The sequence below is a fragment of the Rutilus rutilus genome (genome assembly GCF_951802725.1).
Source record: "Rutilus rutilus genome assembly, chromosome: 25".
NCBI lineage: Eukaryota > Metazoa > Chordata > Actinopteri > Cypriniformes > Leuciscidae > Rutilus > Rutilus rutilus.
The window spans coordinates 26,904,158-26,925,059 of record NC_140229.1 but is presented as its reverse complement, the minus strand read 5'-3'; the positions used below and the strand labels follow the sequence as shown (position 1 = coordinate 26,925,059).

Genomic DNA, 20,902 nt, shown 5'->3' with positions numbered 1-20,902 from the left:
AGGGCTTGTGCGTTCAGTTCCTCCTCGTGTGCTTGATCTCGTCAGTGGGACTTTCAGACTGAACTTAATATGAGGATTTGTTTCTGTTTTTAGAGGCACTTCTGATGTGAGATCATGATGATCACAGTTTTGGTGTATATCAGTTCAAGCACAACCTGTATGATCTGTATCTCCATGATGCAATGTGTGTTGTAGATAACGGCACTGAGCCAAAGGGCAAAACCTGAAGAGGCTTCTGCAGTATTTAACATCAGCTGTGAGACAGATGTGCTCTGTTATCCAGTCATTCTAGTGACAATAATGGTTTATGCAACATTAAGCACCTGCAGAATGAAATTGGGGCTGAGATCCAACACAAACTGATGGCTGCATGACTTTATATCATGGAAAATATGTGGGAAAACACGTTTGACTGCTTTTCTCTTCACGTTGACAACTAGACAATGAGCAAAAGGAATTTTTCTTTGTGTGTGTGTGTGTGTGTGTGTTTTGTCATTTCATTATGAACGTTCTCATTGACATTCACGCTCTCCTCTCAGAGCAACATTTCTTCTGTTAATAATTAATGACCTCTAATAACCTATGCAAGTGGCCTGCATGTTTTAATGTTTTTCCGCGTATAATTGTCCAGGGCTAGGAAAGAAGCTGAGCTGGAGAAGCGTTTCTCTGGACTGCATCTTGAGCCGGAGCAGGTTGTGTTGTCGGATCAGCTGAAGGCCAGAGAGGAACAGAGAAGAGCAGACGAGGAACTCAAGGTACTGCCGTCACACACACACTGACACACACACGCACACACACGTTCTGCCCTGGTCTCAGTGTGTTGTGTGTGTGTGTGTGTGAGTCAGAAGGAGAGGCGTAAGGCTGAGGAGGAGCTGAGGAGGCTGGAGCTGGAGAGAAAACAGCAGATCTACATCAGCCTGAAGGACAGCAAACACACACTCGACCAGCAGGACAACCACTGGCAGCAGACATGTAAACAACAACACACACTCTGATCACAACCACTTATCATATATCTGATCTACAGGATTCATGGGAATTATGGTTCATCTCACAAAAAAAGTCATATATCACCCCAAAAACCACAAGGAAAAAATAATAAACCTAATAAAGAAAATTAAGAGTTTTTTGGGGGAATTTCCATCAAAATGATTGTTATTTTAAAGTGCCCGTATCATGCTATCTTAAAGTTTCCTAATGTTGTTTTGGAGTCTCCTACGACAGGTTAACATGGTTTCATTTCCTCATAATATACATTTGCACATCACCACATTTTCAATGATTCTCAAACGGCTCGTCAGATGACTCAATCTCTCTACATCCCGCCTTTCCGCGAGCTTCTCTGCTCTGATTGGCCAGACAGCTCAGTCTGTTGTGATTGGTTTAACGCGTACAGCGTGTACAGCGTCAGATTTAAAACTTTGCAGGATGTTTTCATTCACTTAGAGCTGTGTTACACACTACATGAAAGGTCATTTTCAAAAATCCATAATGGGGCACTTTTATCATACAACTTTGGGGTGGACAAATTCTTAAAAGGTAACTCTCGCCAAAATTGAACCTAGGCTCTTTTTGTTAATCTACCCGAGTCAAACTTTCGTGTAAAAGCATAATTAGAATGAAACCGTCACTTTTAAGATTGACCGTATTTTTGTTTTAAGCAAAAATGCTTTTTGAATGGGAGTGCTTGGGGCACGACTATGATAGCATCAAAATTACTATTTTTAAAACACTAAGAAGGCTCGACACAACATGAAACTGTGCTGAAGTATCACCAGGGGCTCTACACATGAACTCCAGCGTTGACAACATTGTTTGTGTACAGAGAGTTTACTAAAAAGAAAGGTTTTGTACGACTCACTTCATCAGTTAGTGTTTCCAGTAGTCGATCTCCGAATGCAGCGTAACATGAGGAGAGTAAAGATGGAAAGCTCCTAAAGTTTGTTTCCATATAAATTCACGGATATTTTTTTATCTAAGTGATCGTGCTTTTCAAGTTCATGACATCTCCTCATATGGAGTCAGTTCATTACGTTGCATTCGGAGATCGACTACTTTTGACTGACAAAATTCCACTGAATTCACGAACTGATTCATGAACTGAATTCGCGATCGCATGCTTGCTGAGAGTCTTTCTGTGTGCGCAATTCTTCTTCACTGCTTATTGTGCTTAGTAACACTTCTATCATCGAGCATGTGCCAAATTCGTATTTGTATACAGTAAATACAAATACTGATGCATTATTGCTTTATTCTGCTTTACAGTAAAAATAATCAAATTAAAAAATCATCATGGAGAATAATGAGAATAACTGCTGTTTATTTGGTGTGAGGTTGGTGACAGTGACTCATGACAGTTGTAGCCTGAATAGGGAAGTTTTGTTCTCTGCGGTTGTGTTTGTGTTATTTCTCAGCGGTCGTACATGTACAGTAGGACTAACGGTGTGATTTTGCATATGTGGTTCCAGTGCAGAAGTCAAAAGCCGCAGACGTGCGCAGACGGTCTCTAGCCAAGCAGACGATGGAGGACCACCGCAGGCGCTCAGTGAAAGCTCTGGAGAGAGGACGTGTAGCGGCCGTCACCAAGGCCTTCGCCAGCTCAAACCCAGACCCCAACCCTCCACCTAAACCCAAACCCAGAAACACCAGCGCTGCCCTCAGCCGGTGAGTGCTCCACTTCACAGACAGTGTCCTTCATTTCTGTGACAATAATTACATAATTAAAAAGAAGAGCCTGTGGTTTGAAAGTCATAATGACCATGTTAGTTTACACTGGATTATTCCTGCATTCATGTAATCAGCATCTTCCACATGAACTGTGAAGAACTGTTCTCTTGTGGAAATACTGGAAGTGCTTGCTCTTCACATTCATTATAGTTCAGTTGTTGTAATTGCACTGTAATTTAACTGTATTCCTGCTGTATTCCTTATGGTGCTGTAGCCCGTCTGTATATTGATGTATGCTCATTTTGTTTAAATGGTTAGTTCTGTTACTAATTACTCGCCCTCACTTCGTTTCAAACCTGTAAGACTTTTGTTCATCTTCGAAACACAAATGAAGATCTTCTTAATGAAATCTGAGCGCTTTCTGTCCCTCCATTGACAGCTACACAACTACTACTTTCAAGCCCCAGAAAGGCAGTAAAGACTTCATTTAAGTAATCCATGACACCAGTGGGTTAACCTCAGTGTGATGCGAGCGCTTTGTTTGCACAAAAAAACATAATTTACCACTTTATTTACAAAAATATGAATCTCCAATGCATGTTCACGCAACAATGTCTGCTCCCGCGTCAACACGACACGCATGCGCTCATGAAAGTGCTTGAAAGTGGTAGTTGCGTAGCTGTCAGTGTAGGGACAGAAATCGTTCAGATTTCACATTGAAAAGATCGTCATTTGTTCCGAAGATGAACGAAAGTGAATGAATGAAATGAGGGTGAGTAAATGATGATCATTTTTGGGTGAATTAACCCTCCTTTTCGGTGTCTTTTATAAACAGCTACATTCATTTGGACATGCAGATCTCAATGTACTGTACATGTTGTGAATACAGTGTTTATATGACACATCATTTTGATTAATTATGTTTTATTATTCTGCTGTGTGATTCAGATTTTCTTTTAAAGAAAGAAAAAAAAAAAAGAGAATTTTTGCTCAATAGATTTATAAGCATGTGAGCGGTCTATTAAACCGGACAGGACTGAGGATTTATGAGGGGGGGGGGACCCAAAAATATGACATTATATTAATATCTGGGCTATGATGTGATGATATAGCAATTATATATTAAATTTGGAAGAAGTCTCTTCTGCTCACCAAGGCTGCGTTTATTTGATCAAAAATACAGTAAAAACAGTGAAATATTATTACAATTCAAAATAACTGTTTTCTATGTGAATATATAGTAAAGTGTAATTTATTCCTGTGATCAAAGCTGAATTTTCAGCATCATTACTCCAGTCTTCAGTGTCACATGATCCTTCAGAAATCACTCTGATATGATGATTTGATGATCAAAAAACATTTATAATTATTATCATTGTTGAAAACCTGCTATCTATTTAATAATCAGTAATGTAAGTACATGCTGAGACCTTGACTCATTCCATAACTGGAATGCCGCCTGTCTCGTGCTATTAATAGTGATATATCGTACGTCATGTCTTTTCATTCCTCATCTCAGGAATGTCATACTGCAGAGACTGTACATATTTTGACAGGAATTTCCCCTCGGCACATCATTGGCAATTCCCTTGTTATCCAGTAGAAGAAGCTCAAATCTGAGCTGTTCATGGCGCTCAGTGTCTACTGTGTGAACTGTACAGAGCTCAGTGTCTTAGCCTGGTTAGATATCTGTCACACCGCTTCAGTTGCTCAGGGTTGGACAGAGATGTGATGAATGTCTCTTCTGTTGTGATTGGCAGGAAGGCTGGTATGCGGCGCTCATTTTCCACGTCTAGTCGAGATCATATCATCCGCTGGTTTCGGGAGGAGCAGTTCCCCCTCAGAGCAGGATTCCAGAGCGACCACAGCCGAATCGCCCCCTGGTTTCACGGTGAGACTACAGCTGTTCATCTGGACCCTCTCCAGTCCTGTCTCCTCTGGGCTACTGTCTCTGACTTGCTTAGCTGGGGTTTAAAACACACTTAATATTCAGTAACATCATCGATCTGATCGGACTGCACTGACACTATTGGATGAGAATAAAAGCTGAATTGAACAGAGCTGAATGAGCTGGTTTGGTCAAACCACAAACCTCAAAGCTTCAGCACTGCCACTCTGAGCTCGACTGCTATGTCTGAGGTAAAACACACCCCCTTATTAGCATACAGAGGAGGAAATGGAGAAATAAATACATGTAGACATAAATACATATATAGGCCTTCATAAATAAATATGAAAATAAATAAATAAATTGATGCATAAATATATAAATGAAAAAAAAATTCTGAAAAAAAAAATACAATTATACATAAATAAGGAAATAAAAGTATAGACACACAGATAGACAATCTGAACTTTAACCACAGCAATTTTGGAGTCTCTAATTCAGTCCCTCTAGCGCCACCAACTGTCCAAATTTGCACTCATGTTTATGCTAATAACTTCAGCGGCTCAAACGATTCGATTGCACCCTATGACATCATTTTCCATCATACATTTTATAATTTTTGTAAAAACCTACTTTTTCAAACTCGTCCTTGGAGGTTTGTCCGATTTTCACCAAAATTGGCTCAGATCATCTTTAGACCTTTCTGGCAAAAAGTTATGAAAAAGCTTTTTAATAGACCAATGAAATTTGAAAAAATATGAATAGCTTTTGATTAATTTAGCTTATTTTCATGAAACGTGTCTTGTTAGATTCCTTGAGTCATACTGACAATAATGATACCAATTATTCCATAGTCAGTCGAAATTGCCGCCATTTTTTATTTCTTTGAAAGCCTACTTTTTTAAACTCTTCCTAGACTGGTGGTTCGATAATACCAAAATCAGCTCAGATCATCGTGAGACCGAACCACGGTGGAATAATACATCAGTGAAACATGATGGCATGATGCCAAGCTGATTCTGAGGCTGTATCTCTGACTCTCTGCACTGCTTTGGCACCAGACTTTGCCTCTTCACACTGACCATACAACATCCATTTAGTAAAAGCACCACCTATTGGTCAAAAGTGATAAGCAATTAAAATCCTATTACATGTGATTGTATTTATGATTTGTCAGCCGCTTTGCCTAAAATCAGTGTTGCACTTGGTCTGATTCTCCCATCTATGCTTGCATTAAAAAAAGAAAACTGTGCTTGGCCCCTTGATTGCAGCTTGCAGCTATATTTATCACTGTGAAGCTGCTTTAAAACATTTTAGCAACATTTTCCCCCAAAAAGAAAAATCTTTACTGTTTAAATGAGTGAATGGTAAATGTAAAGGTTGTAAATGTTACTCTGCATTGAGTGTCCTGTAACGTGCATCATCTCACATCCCCTGCAGGCATAATCTCCCGTGAACAGGCAGAGGCGCTGCTGAAGGAGGGCGGGCCCGGACTCTTCCTGGTGCGCGTTAGCGAGAGGATATTTGGATATGTGCTTTCCTATCGATCTAAAGAGGGAGTCAAGCACCTGCTGATCGACGCCTCGGAGAACTGCTACATGCTTCTGGGAGACCAGACCAGATTCACATCACTCAGTGAACTCGTGGAGTATCATCAGGTGATGCACTGCGCACGTCACTCGGGGGAAACTGGGCCGGGACTATACAAGCTCTAGATTTCATCAGGCTGTGAGGGACAGAAGTACAGTGCGTTGTACTGTTGTTTAACAACATTCCAGTTGTCCCAAAAAAACTCCATAAAACAGTTCTGAGAATTACAAGTGATGTCCTTTATACAGTTCTGTGGTTTTAAACACCATTAGTCTGTCTCTCACAAGCTTGAGTAAAGTTCAGTATGGTCCTGATATTAGTGCTGCAGTGAAGTCACAATATAAATCAGCCTTAAAGTCTTCAAATGTGTGGCCAGCATTATGTGTATGAGTCATGTTGCACTGAAATGATTATAGTTATCTAAATGTAATGCTCACACTCATATTGAATTGATAAATGTTTTTTTAAGTACAGTATGTGGGATAAATGAGATGCTTCTCCCCTCAGTGTGATTGTTAACATGGTGATAATGAGCACAGAGACAGTTTGGCATCTCACGCCTGCTAACAAGAAACATGTCCGTTCACATGCATGCCGGTCATAGGTGGAGAGTCATCAGGTTTAAATAGACGGAGCGCATTCCTTACACCAGGAACAAAGGAACGTCACAATACATACCGCACAGCGTTCACAGCTAACACAAACCACTGCTTGGTTCACATATTAGTTCTCACGCCACATTGATCATGGATGAAGTGATTCAGTGTTTGGAGCTCAAGCCTCGTGTAACTGTGTGTTTCTGCACCAGGTGGAGCCGCTGAGCTCGTGTGGAGAAGAGGAGTTTCTGCGGCAGGCGTGCGGACAGACAGAGGCCACAGCGGATTACACTGAGCTCTTCACCTGACACACACACACACACACACACACACCGATAGGGTAGGGGCCCAGAACTGGGCCCTCATTAAATTATGGAATAATAAATAAATACAAATTAAAATAGGCCTATTTGTGGAAAAAATATGTAATATTTGAGTTACATAAAAGCTTTTTATTTGTTGTCTTCCCTAATTGTCCTTGAAATAGTGGTCAAGACCCCCCCAGAAGAGCAAGGGAAAAGGAGAGATATGGGCGCGGGGGGGCCCATCTAAGATTATCTCGTCCCGGGCCCAGGCAAGACTGTCAGCTGGCCTGCACACACACACACACACACACACACACACACACACACACACACACACACACATCAATCAGAACAAGACACGATCATAACTCTGATTACAGTCAGGTTCACATTTCATAAACACCCCATTTTAAAAGTATTGAATTTAACTGAAAAGTATAAATCTGCAATTTTCCACCTGAATATATGAGCCTGTTCCTTTGTGTAGAACAGACTTTTTCCACCTCAGAAACTGAGATGATGTTGTTGATGTTGACTAAATGCACTTAATTTGTTCTAAATGAACTCGCTGGTCCAGCTGTCACAGGTGTGACCGGGAATGATGGACAGGGTGAAATCAGAACTTTGATGGAACATGAACAGTTTATTCTTTTTATTCACAACAGATGTTTAAAACATGTTTTGTTTTTTTGACACTTTATAATAAAAATGTTTGGCTGCGATATGAAAACATTTACTTGTATAACGTTCAACAGTTTTCCTGTAAAAAAGCAGCACGTTTAGTTTTGCACTTCTGAAGTGAGTGGAAACATGATGAAGGAAACCATTAAAACACCGTCTCTTAACAAGAACACTTGTACTGGATTGTTTGAGGGTTTAACTGTGCTGGTCATTGTATACTCTGAAATGCAAGTTCAAATATAGAAAGGTTACAATGTCACGTCAATTTAATGGTTTAAAAACACACACAAGAACATAAGACAGAAAAGTGACTCAAGATCTGGAATCTCACAAAAGTGTGCAAATTTAAGCTTCCCTTATTGTTGTGCACATACTTCATAAAGTGACATGAACTCACCCAGAATGCATCAGTACGCTCAGATTCAGCTGGAGAATGACATCAGGAAATGTGCGCCTGTAAACCAGTCTAGAGACTTAAGCTTCCCTTTATATATCCATTAATCACGCAGGTTATATTTCAGTACACTGATGCAACAGCATTCACAACACTGTCACAGCGAGGACCGGGTCTAGAGCTTCGAGGTCACCTGACTTCATCTCGCTCTCGCTGGGAGCAACAGTGATGTTAGGCAGAATCCACTGGTGTTCAGCACAGCTCCAGGAGTGACCATCATCTGCTCATCACATGTAACACTCCGCATTCAACTAAACCGCTTCAATTTCGATGAAATCATGACGATTATTAAGATTATAAAGAAAAATAAGACAAATTTTTTTTTTTTTATGATCAAATCCCTGTTGAAATAGCTTGTCTTGAGCTAGTAAGAGCAGTTAAAAGCAATATGACAAATCTATAACTTTTTTCAAATGTCAAAACTTCGATGTTTGGTGCCGTCGAGTGGGTCAATCCTTCCGGCACCAAGACTCGACTCCTGTGAAAGCCTGACGCGAGCGCGTCACATGACGAACTGTCCGAGCAGATTGGCTCCCCCGAGGAGGATGAGGAGGCCGTGGAAGAGCGCCGAGGGCCAGCGCAGCTCTCCTCTGCGTCTCAGGGACACCATGTGGATCAGAGAGGGAAGCACGAACACCAGAGCCAGGCCACAGATGGCCCCCGAATACCTGACCGCAAACACAGCACAGTTGAAGAACACCGGTCCGACTGATCCTGTTAGCCAATACTGCACTGCTCTTACCTGATGATGGAGCCGATGTTGGGGTAAAACCTGGCCGTCACGACTCCAGCTCCGACAACCAGGACGTTCAGCAGAAACACATGGAGGAAACTAGGGATTGATGCGAGCAGAGTAATCATGTAGACTTAATGACATTAAGATCATTCATAAATATACAGTGTGTCTGTAATAACCAGGCAGTTCTGCTCATAATACATGATTTCCAAGCATTGAGTATGATCATTTTCATGGGGTTTTGTAATTGTTTATGAGTGAGGCCGTGGCGTAATGATGTTGCAGAACTGAACGAAAAGTCGTAGTTAGTTAGTTAATAGAGAGCCTGGGTTGTTATAGTGATCAGTTATTACTGACCCTGGGTAATGGTCCCCGAAGAGCTGACCCATGAGCTGCACGCGCACCAGGTACCCGAGCAGCGGATACACCGTGGTCATCTGGAACAGGAGGAAGGTCCTCGCCACGAACACCAGGACATCACTGCTGGGAAAGTTATCCAGGAAGTTCTGCAATCGAGGAGACGACCGCGTCAACATTAATGGCAGCACTTCTAACGGCTGAAGGTTTATGATGCTCCATCTGCAGGTCTTACCGGTTCGATGCACTCCTTCGACAGCGGTGGTGATGGGAAAGCAGCGAAGATCAGCACTCCCACATACAGGTACGTCAGTCCCACCAGCAGGTACGCCAACGACAGATCCCGCACCTGAGAGCACACACACACACACACACACACTCAAATACAGTCTCACACCAATAACAGCGGTTAGAACAACAGTAAACGCATCATTAGCATTATACTACAATGAACTATAAAGACTTTATGATGATAATGATCAAATCAATGATTTAAAAAAAACACCGGGACTGAAAGCGAGGCTGTGAGAGACAGACAGACGTCTCTTCAGTGGGCTGTACTGTTATTTAATGTGTTTTTGGATTGTTCTGCTGACGAAACACTGCAAAAAATAGTTAAAAAAATTATGTGGAATGCTCTGTGGAAAATGATGAGTGATCTCTGAGCTTTTTACAGTGAATCTCATTGAAAAGACAGCCTTTCATACGGGTCATGGCGCTGCTCTGAGTACGGTCTATATGATAATCAGCATGTGTGTAAATGAAACGTCTTCACTCTGAAACACACGGACAACAGACTTTATGCTACTTCAGTTAAATCACACTCTTTGATTTGATAAGATATAGTCGTGATTTCAGATTTATTTAAATTCATTGTTCAGGCCAATTTGATTATTTTAATGTTAGATTTGATTTAATTAATTATTAGGTTTTCTTCAGCTCGTGAACCCCCTGCGGTTCCTTCACGAACCCCGGGTTAGGGTTTAAAAAAATTATATTTTATAATTCATATAATATAATATAATATAATATAATATATATATAACCAATTTTTTTGGTGAAATGTTATCTGGGTATTCTTGAAAAGGTTTTGTGAGACTCACTCCAATATTTAAAAAAAGGAAATCTTCATGTTGCCATAAACATTTCCTGTTTACTCGGTGACTAGACGATGTGAAATGTCCAAGAATCATTACATAGACAGAAAAATGGCTGACAGTGAGGTTATTTCTGTTCCTACTGACAGCTCAATCTCCACCACAATGACTCATCTCCTATTTCCCCTTTGTAGAGAGTTCATCGCTATGTCTTTTTAGCAACACTAACAGTCTCAGTCACTTTTGCACACAATGTGGAATATGAATGTGCTGAGTTAGTAATCATGCAGTGATGACGACAGGCGGAGAACACTCACGTTGTTTTCTTGATGTCTGTTGCTCTTCATAAGCGTGATGATGCAGTTGTGAATGAAAAATGCTAATGTGAGAACTCCACTCAGCTGAACAAACAGAGGTCTGAACTCTAAATCAAACCAGAGACAACAACACATTCACATAAATCAGTACGTGCTTATTCACACCACCACAATTCTCCTTCACATGACTCCGGTCAGGGCTTCGCTTGCTGAGTACATCATGGAAAAGAAAGGACAAAATAATTGTGGGTTCGCAAAACTTTTCGATTTTTGGATGCCTGATTTTGCACTTAAATTGGACATTTAATCATCATTTAATGTCATGCACAAAAAATGTACAGTTATTTACAGGGGTTGTTGTGTGAAACGGGCTATTGGTTGTTTCAAAAGATAAACAGCAAATGGGGTCAAAGTTGAATTAGCTTTCTGAAACTGTTAACGCTTCAACTACACAACGTTGAGCTTGTGGCTTGATGCTGGGCTCTTTTGAGTTAAAAAGGGTAACAGAGTCGTGTAAAAAAGGAAATAAATAAAGAACCATAGATATGCTGTTTCTCAAGAAGTTGCAAGATTGGAGGAAAAGCAAAAAAAATATTCCTTTACCTGGTACAAAAAACGCTGGAGAAACGAACCAGTGGAAGTCCAGGTGAAAGCCCAGTCGAATAGCTTTATACGTGACCAAAAAGATGAGATAGATCACCGATATAGTGCCTGTGAAAAACAATGAAAGCCTCTTAGACAACAGCTGTTCACATCAGTCCTAAAACACCACCGGCAAGATGCCATTTCAATAGACCAGAAAGACAAGAACCGTCCTGCTTCATGATAATGACCTGTTATATGTAGATTCTGAGAGTCTTTCTCTGCTCCGTCTTCTTGACCAATGCAACTGACCCAGTTCAACATTTAACCTCTCCAAGTATTTTCACATCACATCTCTGCCACACTCCTTCCACTAACTCACCATCCCAGGTCAGATCAAGTCCGAAATACTTGTCTTGGAGTGCAAGATCATTAATAAACTAGTACCCCCAACATCCAGTCTATACTAATACACACATGACAGACTAATATAGCAAAACTCATTACACCCTCAATTCCTAGTGGATACATGTGCATGTGCCAAATGCCTTGATGTCTTTCTTGCCTAAAAAACTATTTTTCATGAAACATTAGCCCTCTAGCTGGGAAAATAAAGGCCATACCTAGGAAAGTGAACCTGGCGAAGAAGGAGGCGGAGCGGAAGTTGAGCAGCGGCAGCAGCAGAATGATGAGGTAAAACGGGATGGTGTTGGTTTTACTCCACCAGAGGTCAAACACAACACCTGTGCTGTTCTCACTCGCATCGTTCAGGAGAGAGCTCCTGTTCCTGTGTGGGTCCACATCTGGATACGGGCATATCACTAGTGCGAGAGAAACACACCTTCTCATTTTGAAACAATGAATGAATGACATGAAATGCAGCTTCAATAGCCAATTGAACAAGTCTGAACATCTCTAATCATCCCAAAAGTGGACCAATGTTAAAACCTATATGTTTCAGGCAAATCAGCTCTAAAGTTAGATCTTAAAAAAATAAAAATAAAAATAATTTTACAATTTTCATTTCAGTAGATACTTGCTTTTTGTGATCTTCATGATCACATTTGTTATAGTGTCACAAAAATGGTTTGGAATATCAAAAATATAGTGAACAATTTTTGTGAGGCCATGTCTGAAAATTAAACGGTGCAAAGAACGGTCAAAATTTATAAGAGGATTGGCAAAAACCTTCTCTAGCAATATGGCTGACTAGATTCATGCATAACTTCCCAACCACTCGATGGTGCTGTCTCAAAATTACTTCGTATTTCAGGGCATCGTTCCAAAGACACTTACCAAGTTTTGTTCAAATAAAATACAGCTTTTTGCAAAAAAAAAGAAATCAAACCATTTAACTCTGGGTATTATTCGAGGAATCCAAAGAGACCAGGCTCACGTCTTCAAACCAATTACTACGAAGAATAATAATCATAATAAATCACTATGACAACTCACCTCTGTCTGTTCCATTTGTGCCAAAAATATCTGATGAGCTGACATTGTGAACATAGTCTGTGGATGCAAAATATACAAGCAGTTATACAGATCTTCCTAGAAAACATCAACATCCCATCAGCTAATGGACGGCAGAAAAACACGAGGAATGGTGGGGACAACTGTCACTTACTGTAAATGAATTTCCCTGTATTGAACAGGAAGTTGGACATGAGAACCCAGTAGACCACCATTGCACCAATCAGAGACACCAGTGAGAAGATGAGGCTCGACCATTTTCCAAATGCCCCAAAGTAATATTTACACACGTCAGGAAACTCCCAGTCTGAGGTATCCATATAAGCTGCAAAGACAGAGCTGCACATTACACAGAATAATCCCTGTAAACCTGACATATGGAATAAATCAGGAAAATCACAATTTTTTAAATGGAGCATTAGGCCTATATAGAACATCTAGGCAAAGAATCCTAAAAGAAAATAATAAACAGAGCAATTCCAAGAGGGTCCTCACACCATCGGTGCTCGGGCCCTAAATAGTGTTTGTTGTGGAGTATAATATTTGATACATCTGGCGTTTATGGCTCATATAGTATGATATAGTGAGAATATAGAGCTCAAACTTGAAGAGGCCCAGACAGAGGGCCTCTTCAATATATATATATATATATATATATATATATATATATATATATATATATATATGATAAAGTAGGCTTTATAGGGTTAAACACCTGATAAACCTGCCCAATAATGGAAATACTGTAGAATGCAGGGTTACACAAGTTAAAGGGATAGATCACTTAAAAATGTAAATTCTGTACGGCGTTCGTTCATCTTCAGAACACAAATTAAGATTTTTGATGAAATCTGAGAGATTTCTGTCCCTCTATTAACAGCTACGCAACTACCACTTTGATGCTTCAGATCGTAAGAGATCCAAACTAATCCATATGAATAATTGAGCCGTTTAGTCCAAAATTTCTCATTGTTTTATGTGACGTACAGATGGAATTTAGGCTTTTATTCACATATAAACATTGATCAACTCACACATCAGTTGTGGTAAACAGAAGATCAAGCATGTTTTCTTGACGTGCGAGATACAATGAGGTCCATTCTGGAGTTACGCAGCACGTTTGAACTTCAGCAAGAACCAATGAGGTTCATTCTCGTGTTACGCAGCACGTTTGAGCTTCAGCAAGAACCAATGAGGTTCATTCTCGTGTTACGCAGCACGTTTGAGCTTCAGCAAGAACCAATGAGGTTCATTCTCGTGTTACGCAGCACGTTTGAGCTTCAGCAAGAACCAATGAGGTTCATTCTTGTGTTACGCAGCACGTTTGATCTTCACTAAGAACCATTCACAATACATATTGTTTCAAAGCAGCTTTACAGAAAGTGCATGTCTACATTACAATTTAGAATGATCTATAATCAGAGGTGACTGCTATGAATTTCAGAAATGTACATATACAAATCACACAGTTAGCTAATAATTAAAAATGTAAACAATGTATTAATTGATGTATTAATGAAGTAATGAATGAATACATTAGGATATATAGAAAACATTTAGCATTGGTGCATATATCTTTCATAAGATGAGCCTTGTGTATTGCGGGTGTAAAAATGTGAAAGAATGGCTGTTTATTTGAGTGAAGTCATGTGGTTGGCTTACGTATGGACTTTGTGGACTTCAATACTCTGTAGCAGCAGTAAAGCGTCAGCAGGCCCATGAGAACTATGATGATGATGCCCAGAGTGAAACCAGCCTAAAAGACAGCCAGAAATTATTTATCTTCATAATAGCCTGCAGACAGTAAAATAAATACAGTACACACACAAAATAAGTAAACTTACTTGTTTTATTCCCCATGGTATACTTAATATAGATGTTCCCATCATAGTGTTCCATATGGCAAAGCTGTGAATATTTAACAAGGCAAGTATTGCTTAGTTTTCTGATTGGTTGTCTATTAGTAATCAACTCGACATAACATTCTGGCTGCGTTTAGCTTTGACATTCATGACTTCATGACTGGGTGTGAAAAGCACTGCATTAAAAGCCTTTTTGAGATTGGTCTTACATTGTGACAATGCTGGGGTTTTTGGCAGTACTGTCGCCTCCCTGAACTTTGAACGCTGTTCCCAGTGGACTGTAGACATAGATGTCCTCAAGAGAAGGAATCACATGGTCTGGCGGTGCCTGAGGAAGATAAGGTGCATAAACAAATGCATTACATCACAGTACAGGACTAGATCACAGACTGCAGGAGTCCCCAAACAACTGATGCACTGTCCTAAAATGTGAAATTCATGGTTGAAGACCGTGCTAATCTGGTTTTAGAAATGCATCCTCCACAAACCAAACCAGGATAAACAAAAAAGGAAAATCAAAGCCACTGGAAAATGTAATTATACACCGATTCAAAGCAGCATAAATATCAGTGAAATGAGGCAGGATAAAGATGATGTAGTCCTCAAACAACAGCACGATCTCACAGTCTAACTGACAGACAATTACCATTAACAACTCAATCCTCTGTTCTGTTAGTCACAGTGCAAGCTTACGGGTAAAACTGAAATCCAAATCCAATTTGTCGATCCAAACCTGTATTATATGCTGTATAAAAAAAGAAAAATGACGAGTGCGAGTACACAATGACTGGATTTAAATTTTTGGGTAAACTATCCCTTTAAACCATTGTAAACCAATATTGGAAAAGGGTAGAATGAAAGAATGAATTAATGAATTAATGTTATGAATGAATGAAAGACATTCTAAATATATAATTTACAATTGTGTTGAATACTTTGAATACTTCATTTGTATTTTAAGGTGGTCTGATTGAACCCACAAGCTCTCATTTCACACAAAGGAAGACTATTGCGTTGGTGTGTGTATTTGACAAAAGTTGTTTTAATATATTCTTCATTCTAAAGCCGCAGTCCTTTTACTGGTGTTCTGTGAATTTGTGAGGTTCAAATCCAGTCATTTCAATAGGAATCCATGCGATTGTGAATTTCACGAGGGGAGCGGAAAACTTCCCCACGCAGGTTTTGTAATGTGGATGTGTTGTGTTGACCAACGGGAAGTGTGAAAGTGACTTCTGTGTGAGCTGCGTTTCATACATCACTACACTACTGACAACAGACAATGGATCATTTTGCCCACAAAAAAAGTTTTGCAGAAAGCACTGCAAAACAGTGGCGCACTACGCTACTTCTGACGTCACAAGTTGCGCAAGTTGAGCTTTAGGCGTAAGTAGAGGAAGCTAGTTATTTTACTTTGTAACCTGTTAAAAATGTATATTTCTCTTACACGAACGCATGGCTTCGCTTCAAAAGGCCTTTATTAACCCCCCGGAGCAGTGTGGAGCACTTATATCATGGATAGATGCACTTTTATGATGGATAGATGCACTTTAATGATGGATAGATGCACTTTTATCATGTATAGATGCACTTTTATCATGTATAGATGTACTTTTATCATGGATAGATGCACTTTTATAATGGATAGATGCACTTTTATCATGGATAGATGCACTTTTATCATGGATAGATGCACTTTTATAATGGATAGATGCACTTTTATCATGGATAGATGCACTTTAATGATGGATAGATGCACTTTTATCATGTATAGATGCACTTTTATCATGGATAGATGCACTTTTATCATGGATAGATGCACTTTTATCATGGATAGATGCACTTTTATCATGGATAGATGCACTTTTATCATGGATAGATGCACTTTTATCATGGATAGATGCACTTTTATCATGGATAGATGCACTTTTATCATGGATGGATGCACTTTTATCATGGATAGATGCACTTTTATCATGGATAGATGCACTTTTATGATGGATAGATGCACATTTAGATGCACTTTTATGATGGATAGATGCACATTTAGATGCACTTTTATGATGGATAGATGCACTTTTATCATGGATAGATGCACTTATGATGGATAGATGCACTTTTATCATGAATAGATGTACTTTGATGGACTTTAAAAACAGAAACGGCCATTCACTGCCATTATAAAGCTGGGAAGAGCCAGGACATTTATTAATATAACTCTGATTGTGTTCGTCTGAAAGAAGAAAGTCATATACACCTAGGATGACTTGAGGGTGAGTAAATCATGGGGTAAATAAAAAATTTGGGTGAACCATCCCTTTAATAAACCTCATAAACCTGTTGTTGCTATTGTCATGTTTGTCCTCACACAGAACAGCCCTTGTGAAGCCTGTGCTGGTGTCAGTAGTGAGATGTGGACGGTGACCCACCAGTAGTCGGTCTGAGGAGCCGGTGAGACGGCTGTAGTAGTGGACTCTGCTGCTCAGCACAGCAGCTTCAGCAGAAACCCTCTCCTGGGCCGACGAGTCCTCCACGATGTTCCTCGGCTCCACATGGAACGGCCTGAAGGACAGAGAAGCACACAGGGTTCAGGAGCCTCTCAGAGTGAGAAAGCTGATCTACAGTAGGACGCTGCTCCGCACACATGTCTGGGAAGAACTGTTACTGTTACGGTTACCGACAAGGACAGGACTGGGCAGCGACCCTGCATTAGTGTGTTGTGTGATACTGTGTAAATGAGCTAATGTAATCCACACACACGCTCTTAAGCAGCACTAGGGGGTTATTGTTCTGAAGCACACTGCACATAGCGCTACATCTTAGACATTGATTGTGAAATACCAGACTGAGTTAATTCAATCCTGCCGGTATTGCTAATTAGTTCTGGAAGGAAACCTAAATAGTTTAGTTAAGGGTCAGAGAGAGGGTGGTAAGTATTCATGAATAAACTAAATTATGGAATTTTGGTGGATACACACACTCTCTCTCTCACACTCACACTCACACTCTGGTTCACTATCTTTTGAAGGGACTCTCCATTGACGTAATGGTTTTTATACTGTACAAACTGTATATTCTCTCCCCTTACACTAACCGACCCCTAAACCTACCCATCACACACACACACACACACACTCACACACTAACCAACCCCTAAGCCTACCCATCACACACACACTCACACACTAACCGACCCCTAAACCTACCCATCACACACACACACACTCACCGACCCCTAAACCTACCCATCACACACACACTCACACACTAACCGACCCCTAAACCTACCCATCACACACACACACACACACACACACACACACACACACACTAACCCTACCCCTAAACCTACCCATCACACTCACACTCACACACTAACCGACCCCTAAACCTACCCATCACACACACACACACACACACACACACACACACACACACACACTAACCCTACCCCTAAACCTACCCATCTCTCACACACACACACACACACACACACACACACACACACACACACACACACACTACCCCTAAACTACCCATCAGACAAAACTTTCTGCATTTTTACATTTTCAAAAAAAATTATTATTCTGTATGTTTATTAACCCAGTTCCCTCGAGGGGAACCGCTGGCTGGTCACCATAATGTAGGTGATCTCCGGTTTCACTATCCTTGTGGGGACATTTGGTAACACAATGTAATATAAACCTGTACACACACACACTCACACACACAGTACCTCCTCTGTTTGGGGTCCAGTGAATCAGTGTAATACTCCCCAGCTCGCACTGATCCCAGTAACGGTTTGCTGTCCTCATCCATGATGTTGAGCTTCGATTAAGCCGTCATCACCTGTACAGACGGACACACAGATCTGAGACGCTTCAGCAAGAAAGATGATCTCCTCCTCTAAATCACCGCACTAACAGCCAAACAGCAGAAGACCTTCCACAGGAGGACGAAACTTCAATATCAACGTCCTGTGTCAAAAGGTAGACATGACACTTCAAACTCTGCACATACAGATGACTGGATAAGACATGATGACACATGATGAGACGTGATGAGGCATGTCACACACACACTCTAAAGCGTCACACAGATTCCTGTCCTGTGAGTAACATGGACACTCACAACCCCTGACAAGAACTTCTACATAGTTACATTATCTTCACCTTTTATTAAAAATGTGTTCAAGATTTTGTAAGCATAATGCGTAGTTGTTGCATAAATAATAGTTTTATTTGTGATAACGCAACTTAATTTTTGGCCAGGCTGTCATACAAAGAAATTGTGAACAAGAGAGAACCAATGAAATATTAATGATTGATTGTGTTGTAGTTAATGTATGTTTTTTCATGTAAGGTTTATTGTTTTTCTATGCATTTTCTTTGCATAGTAAAATAAAACATGTGGTTTGACTATTTTTTGCCAAATAATTTTGCCAGATAAATACCATAACCAAGTTTAGTGTTTTGGTTTTCCTTCACATTTAAACTACTTAATAAAAAATAGAAAAATCTATTATAAAAATATATTTTTTAAATGTATCGCTTAATCAAAGTTGTAAAGTAATAAAAAAATATCCCCTCCGGATGTCACTTTTGGCCACTACTGTTGTGTGTGTGTGTGTGTGTGTGTGTGTGTGTGTGTGTGTGTGTGTGTGTGTGTGATGGGTAGGTTTAGGGGTGGAGTTAAGAGTAAGAGGAAATAATGAACAGTATAGAAACCATTATATGTCTATGGAGAGTTCCCACAAAGATTGTGAACCAGACGTGTGTGTGTGTGTGTGTGTGTGTGTGTGTGTGTGTGTGTGTGTGTGTGTGTGTGTGTGTGTGTGTGTGTGTGTGTGTGTGTGTGTTGGATAGGTTTAGGGGTAGAGTGAGAGTAAGGGGAAATAATGTACAGTATAGAAACCATTATATGTCTATGGAGAGTTCCCACAAAGATTGTGAACCAGACGTGTGTGTGTGTGTGTGTGTGTGTGTGTGTGTGTGTGTGTGTGTGTGTGTGTGTGTGTGTGTGTGTGTGTGTGTGTGTGTGTGTGTGTGTGTGTGTGTGTCATCCACATGATCATCCGCATATTCAGCACACAGAAGCAAAGTTATTCAGAAACAGCTAATCTAATCATCACTAAATCCTGTAAACACGCAATGTAAGTAGATTACGTTTCCTGTTGTTTGTGGTCTGGACAAACAAAACATGTCCTGCCAAAAGAGCATTAATGCTCATAATTCTCTTACTTCTGCATATAAACGCCATTCACTGATAAGCTGAAGCTCATAATATCATCTCTGCTGTATGAAGACACTTCTGGAAGTCACCTGACATCATCAGGAGTTATTATATGAGCCCTGCAGCTGCTATGGGGAAAACACATTCATAGCCAATGTCCAATAGTGAAATATGTCTATTCTCAGTTTAAGACACCTGTAATTTCTCTACAATAATATGATAGATCATCATAGCACGAATGTGGATGTGTGAGTGCATCATTTTAAGATCCGCCAAAGTAAATGCGTTTAGCCTATAACGAGAGAGACAGATTAACACATGATTCATGCGAGCATTACTGCATACACTAACATGCCTTTACATCAGCTCAATCTGTCATAAACAACACTGTTAGGTGTGTGGCTATCTGTTTACATATCCGCACACGCTTCAGTGAATATCGCGTGTTGCTTTACTTTTTAAATATAAGCTCATCTAAAAAGAAAGTTTTAATAATAAACTTACCAAAACCAGACAAACCGACAATCTGCTGAGACGAATGTTTTGAGAAGGAAACTGAGTGTTTAAACGGCACATGCCTGTCAGATGACGTATGGGATTAGTAGTGCGGATTTCACGGAGACACAGCGCATGTGGAACGTGAGAGAGAGCTCAAACAACTACATTACCCACAATTCCCCAGCGGGCGGCAGTGCACACGCGATGGAAGCTGTTCTGAGAACAGATGCAAATGTGTCCTTTTAATGTAGTAAAAGTTATTAAACACGAAACTAACATTTGATTTTGAGTTCCTAAAACCTTTAATCAGCAAAGAGTCCCATTTATTTATTTTATAGTTTATTTTTTTCTATTATGTTAAAATTAAAATGTTTATATTAAGCGTTTTAATCTTATTGTAAAAGTGTTGCTGTTGGTATTAGGAATTACTCGAGCTCTTACGTAATTATTTTTTTATGAGATTTCAAATGTGTATAATAGAGGCCCCAGGGCAGTGTGGTCCTCAGAATACGTCTCAAGATGACTTAAAACAAATATAAAAACAATAAGCTAAGATGACTAAAAATCCAT

General features: G+C 40.0%; 2 protein-coding genes across 3 annotated transcripts in view; one reads left to right on the top strand and one right to left on the bottom strand.

Annotated features, from left to right (window-relative positions):
• sh2d4a (SH2 domain containing 4A) overlaps positions 1–7,897 on the top strand; it is a 50,717-nt gene extending 42,820 nt beyond the window's left edge. For both annotated transcript variants that reach the window (XM_084401484.1, XM_084401485.1), the window contains exons 5-10: positions 632–755; positions 846–972; positions 2,469–2,664; positions 4,428–4,558; positions 5,996–6,213; positions 6,954–7,897. In XM_084401484.1, coding sequence (XP_084257610.1) covers positions 632–755; positions 846–972; positions 2,469–2,664; positions 4,428–4,558; positions 5,996–6,213; positions 6,954–7,049 — 892 coding nt within the window. In that variant the 3' untranslated portion in view covers positions 7,050–7,897. The remainder of the gene's footprint in view (positions 1–631; positions 756–845; positions 973–2,468; positions 2,665–4,427; positions 4,559–5,995; positions 6,214–6,953) is intronic.
• slc38a9 (solute carrier family 38 member 9) lies at positions 7,670–20,470 on the bottom strand. Its single transcript, XM_084401483.1, has 15 exons — positions 20,339–20,470; positions 18,339–18,451; positions 17,032–17,164; positions 14,815–14,933; positions 14,588–14,651; positions 14,406–14,499; positions 12,898–13,068; positions 12,726–12,782; positions 11,894–12,091; positions 11,292–11,399; positions 10,689–10,795; positions 9,510–9,623; positions 9,275–9,423; positions 8,924–9,013; positions 7,670–8,849 (listed from the first exon to the last, which is right to left on the bottom strand). The coding sequence occupies exons 2-15, from the start codon at positions 18,419–18,421 to the stop codon at positions 8,684–8,686; spliced, it is 1,653 nt and encodes a 550-aa protein (XP_084257609.1). The 5' UTR covers positions 18,422–18,451; positions 20,339–20,470; the 3' UTR covers positions 7,670–8,683.
• Positions 20,471–20,902: the final 432 nt, after the last annotated feature.

Bases quoted from the DNA above. Each gene is read 5' to 3' on its own strand.
- slc38a9 (XM_084401483.1), bottom strand. From the start codon at position 18,421: ATGGATGAGGACAGCAAACCGTTACTGGGATCAGTGCGAGCTGGGGAG. The intron at 11,400-11,893 runs GTATGGCCTTTA...TGTTTTTCACAG, and splicing joins CGCCAGGTTCACTTTCCTAG to GCACTATATCGGTGATCTAT. The intron at 8,850-8,923 runs GTAAGAGCAGTG...GTTTGCGGTCAG, and splicing joins AACATCGGCTCCATCATCAG to GTATTCGGGGGCCATCTGTG.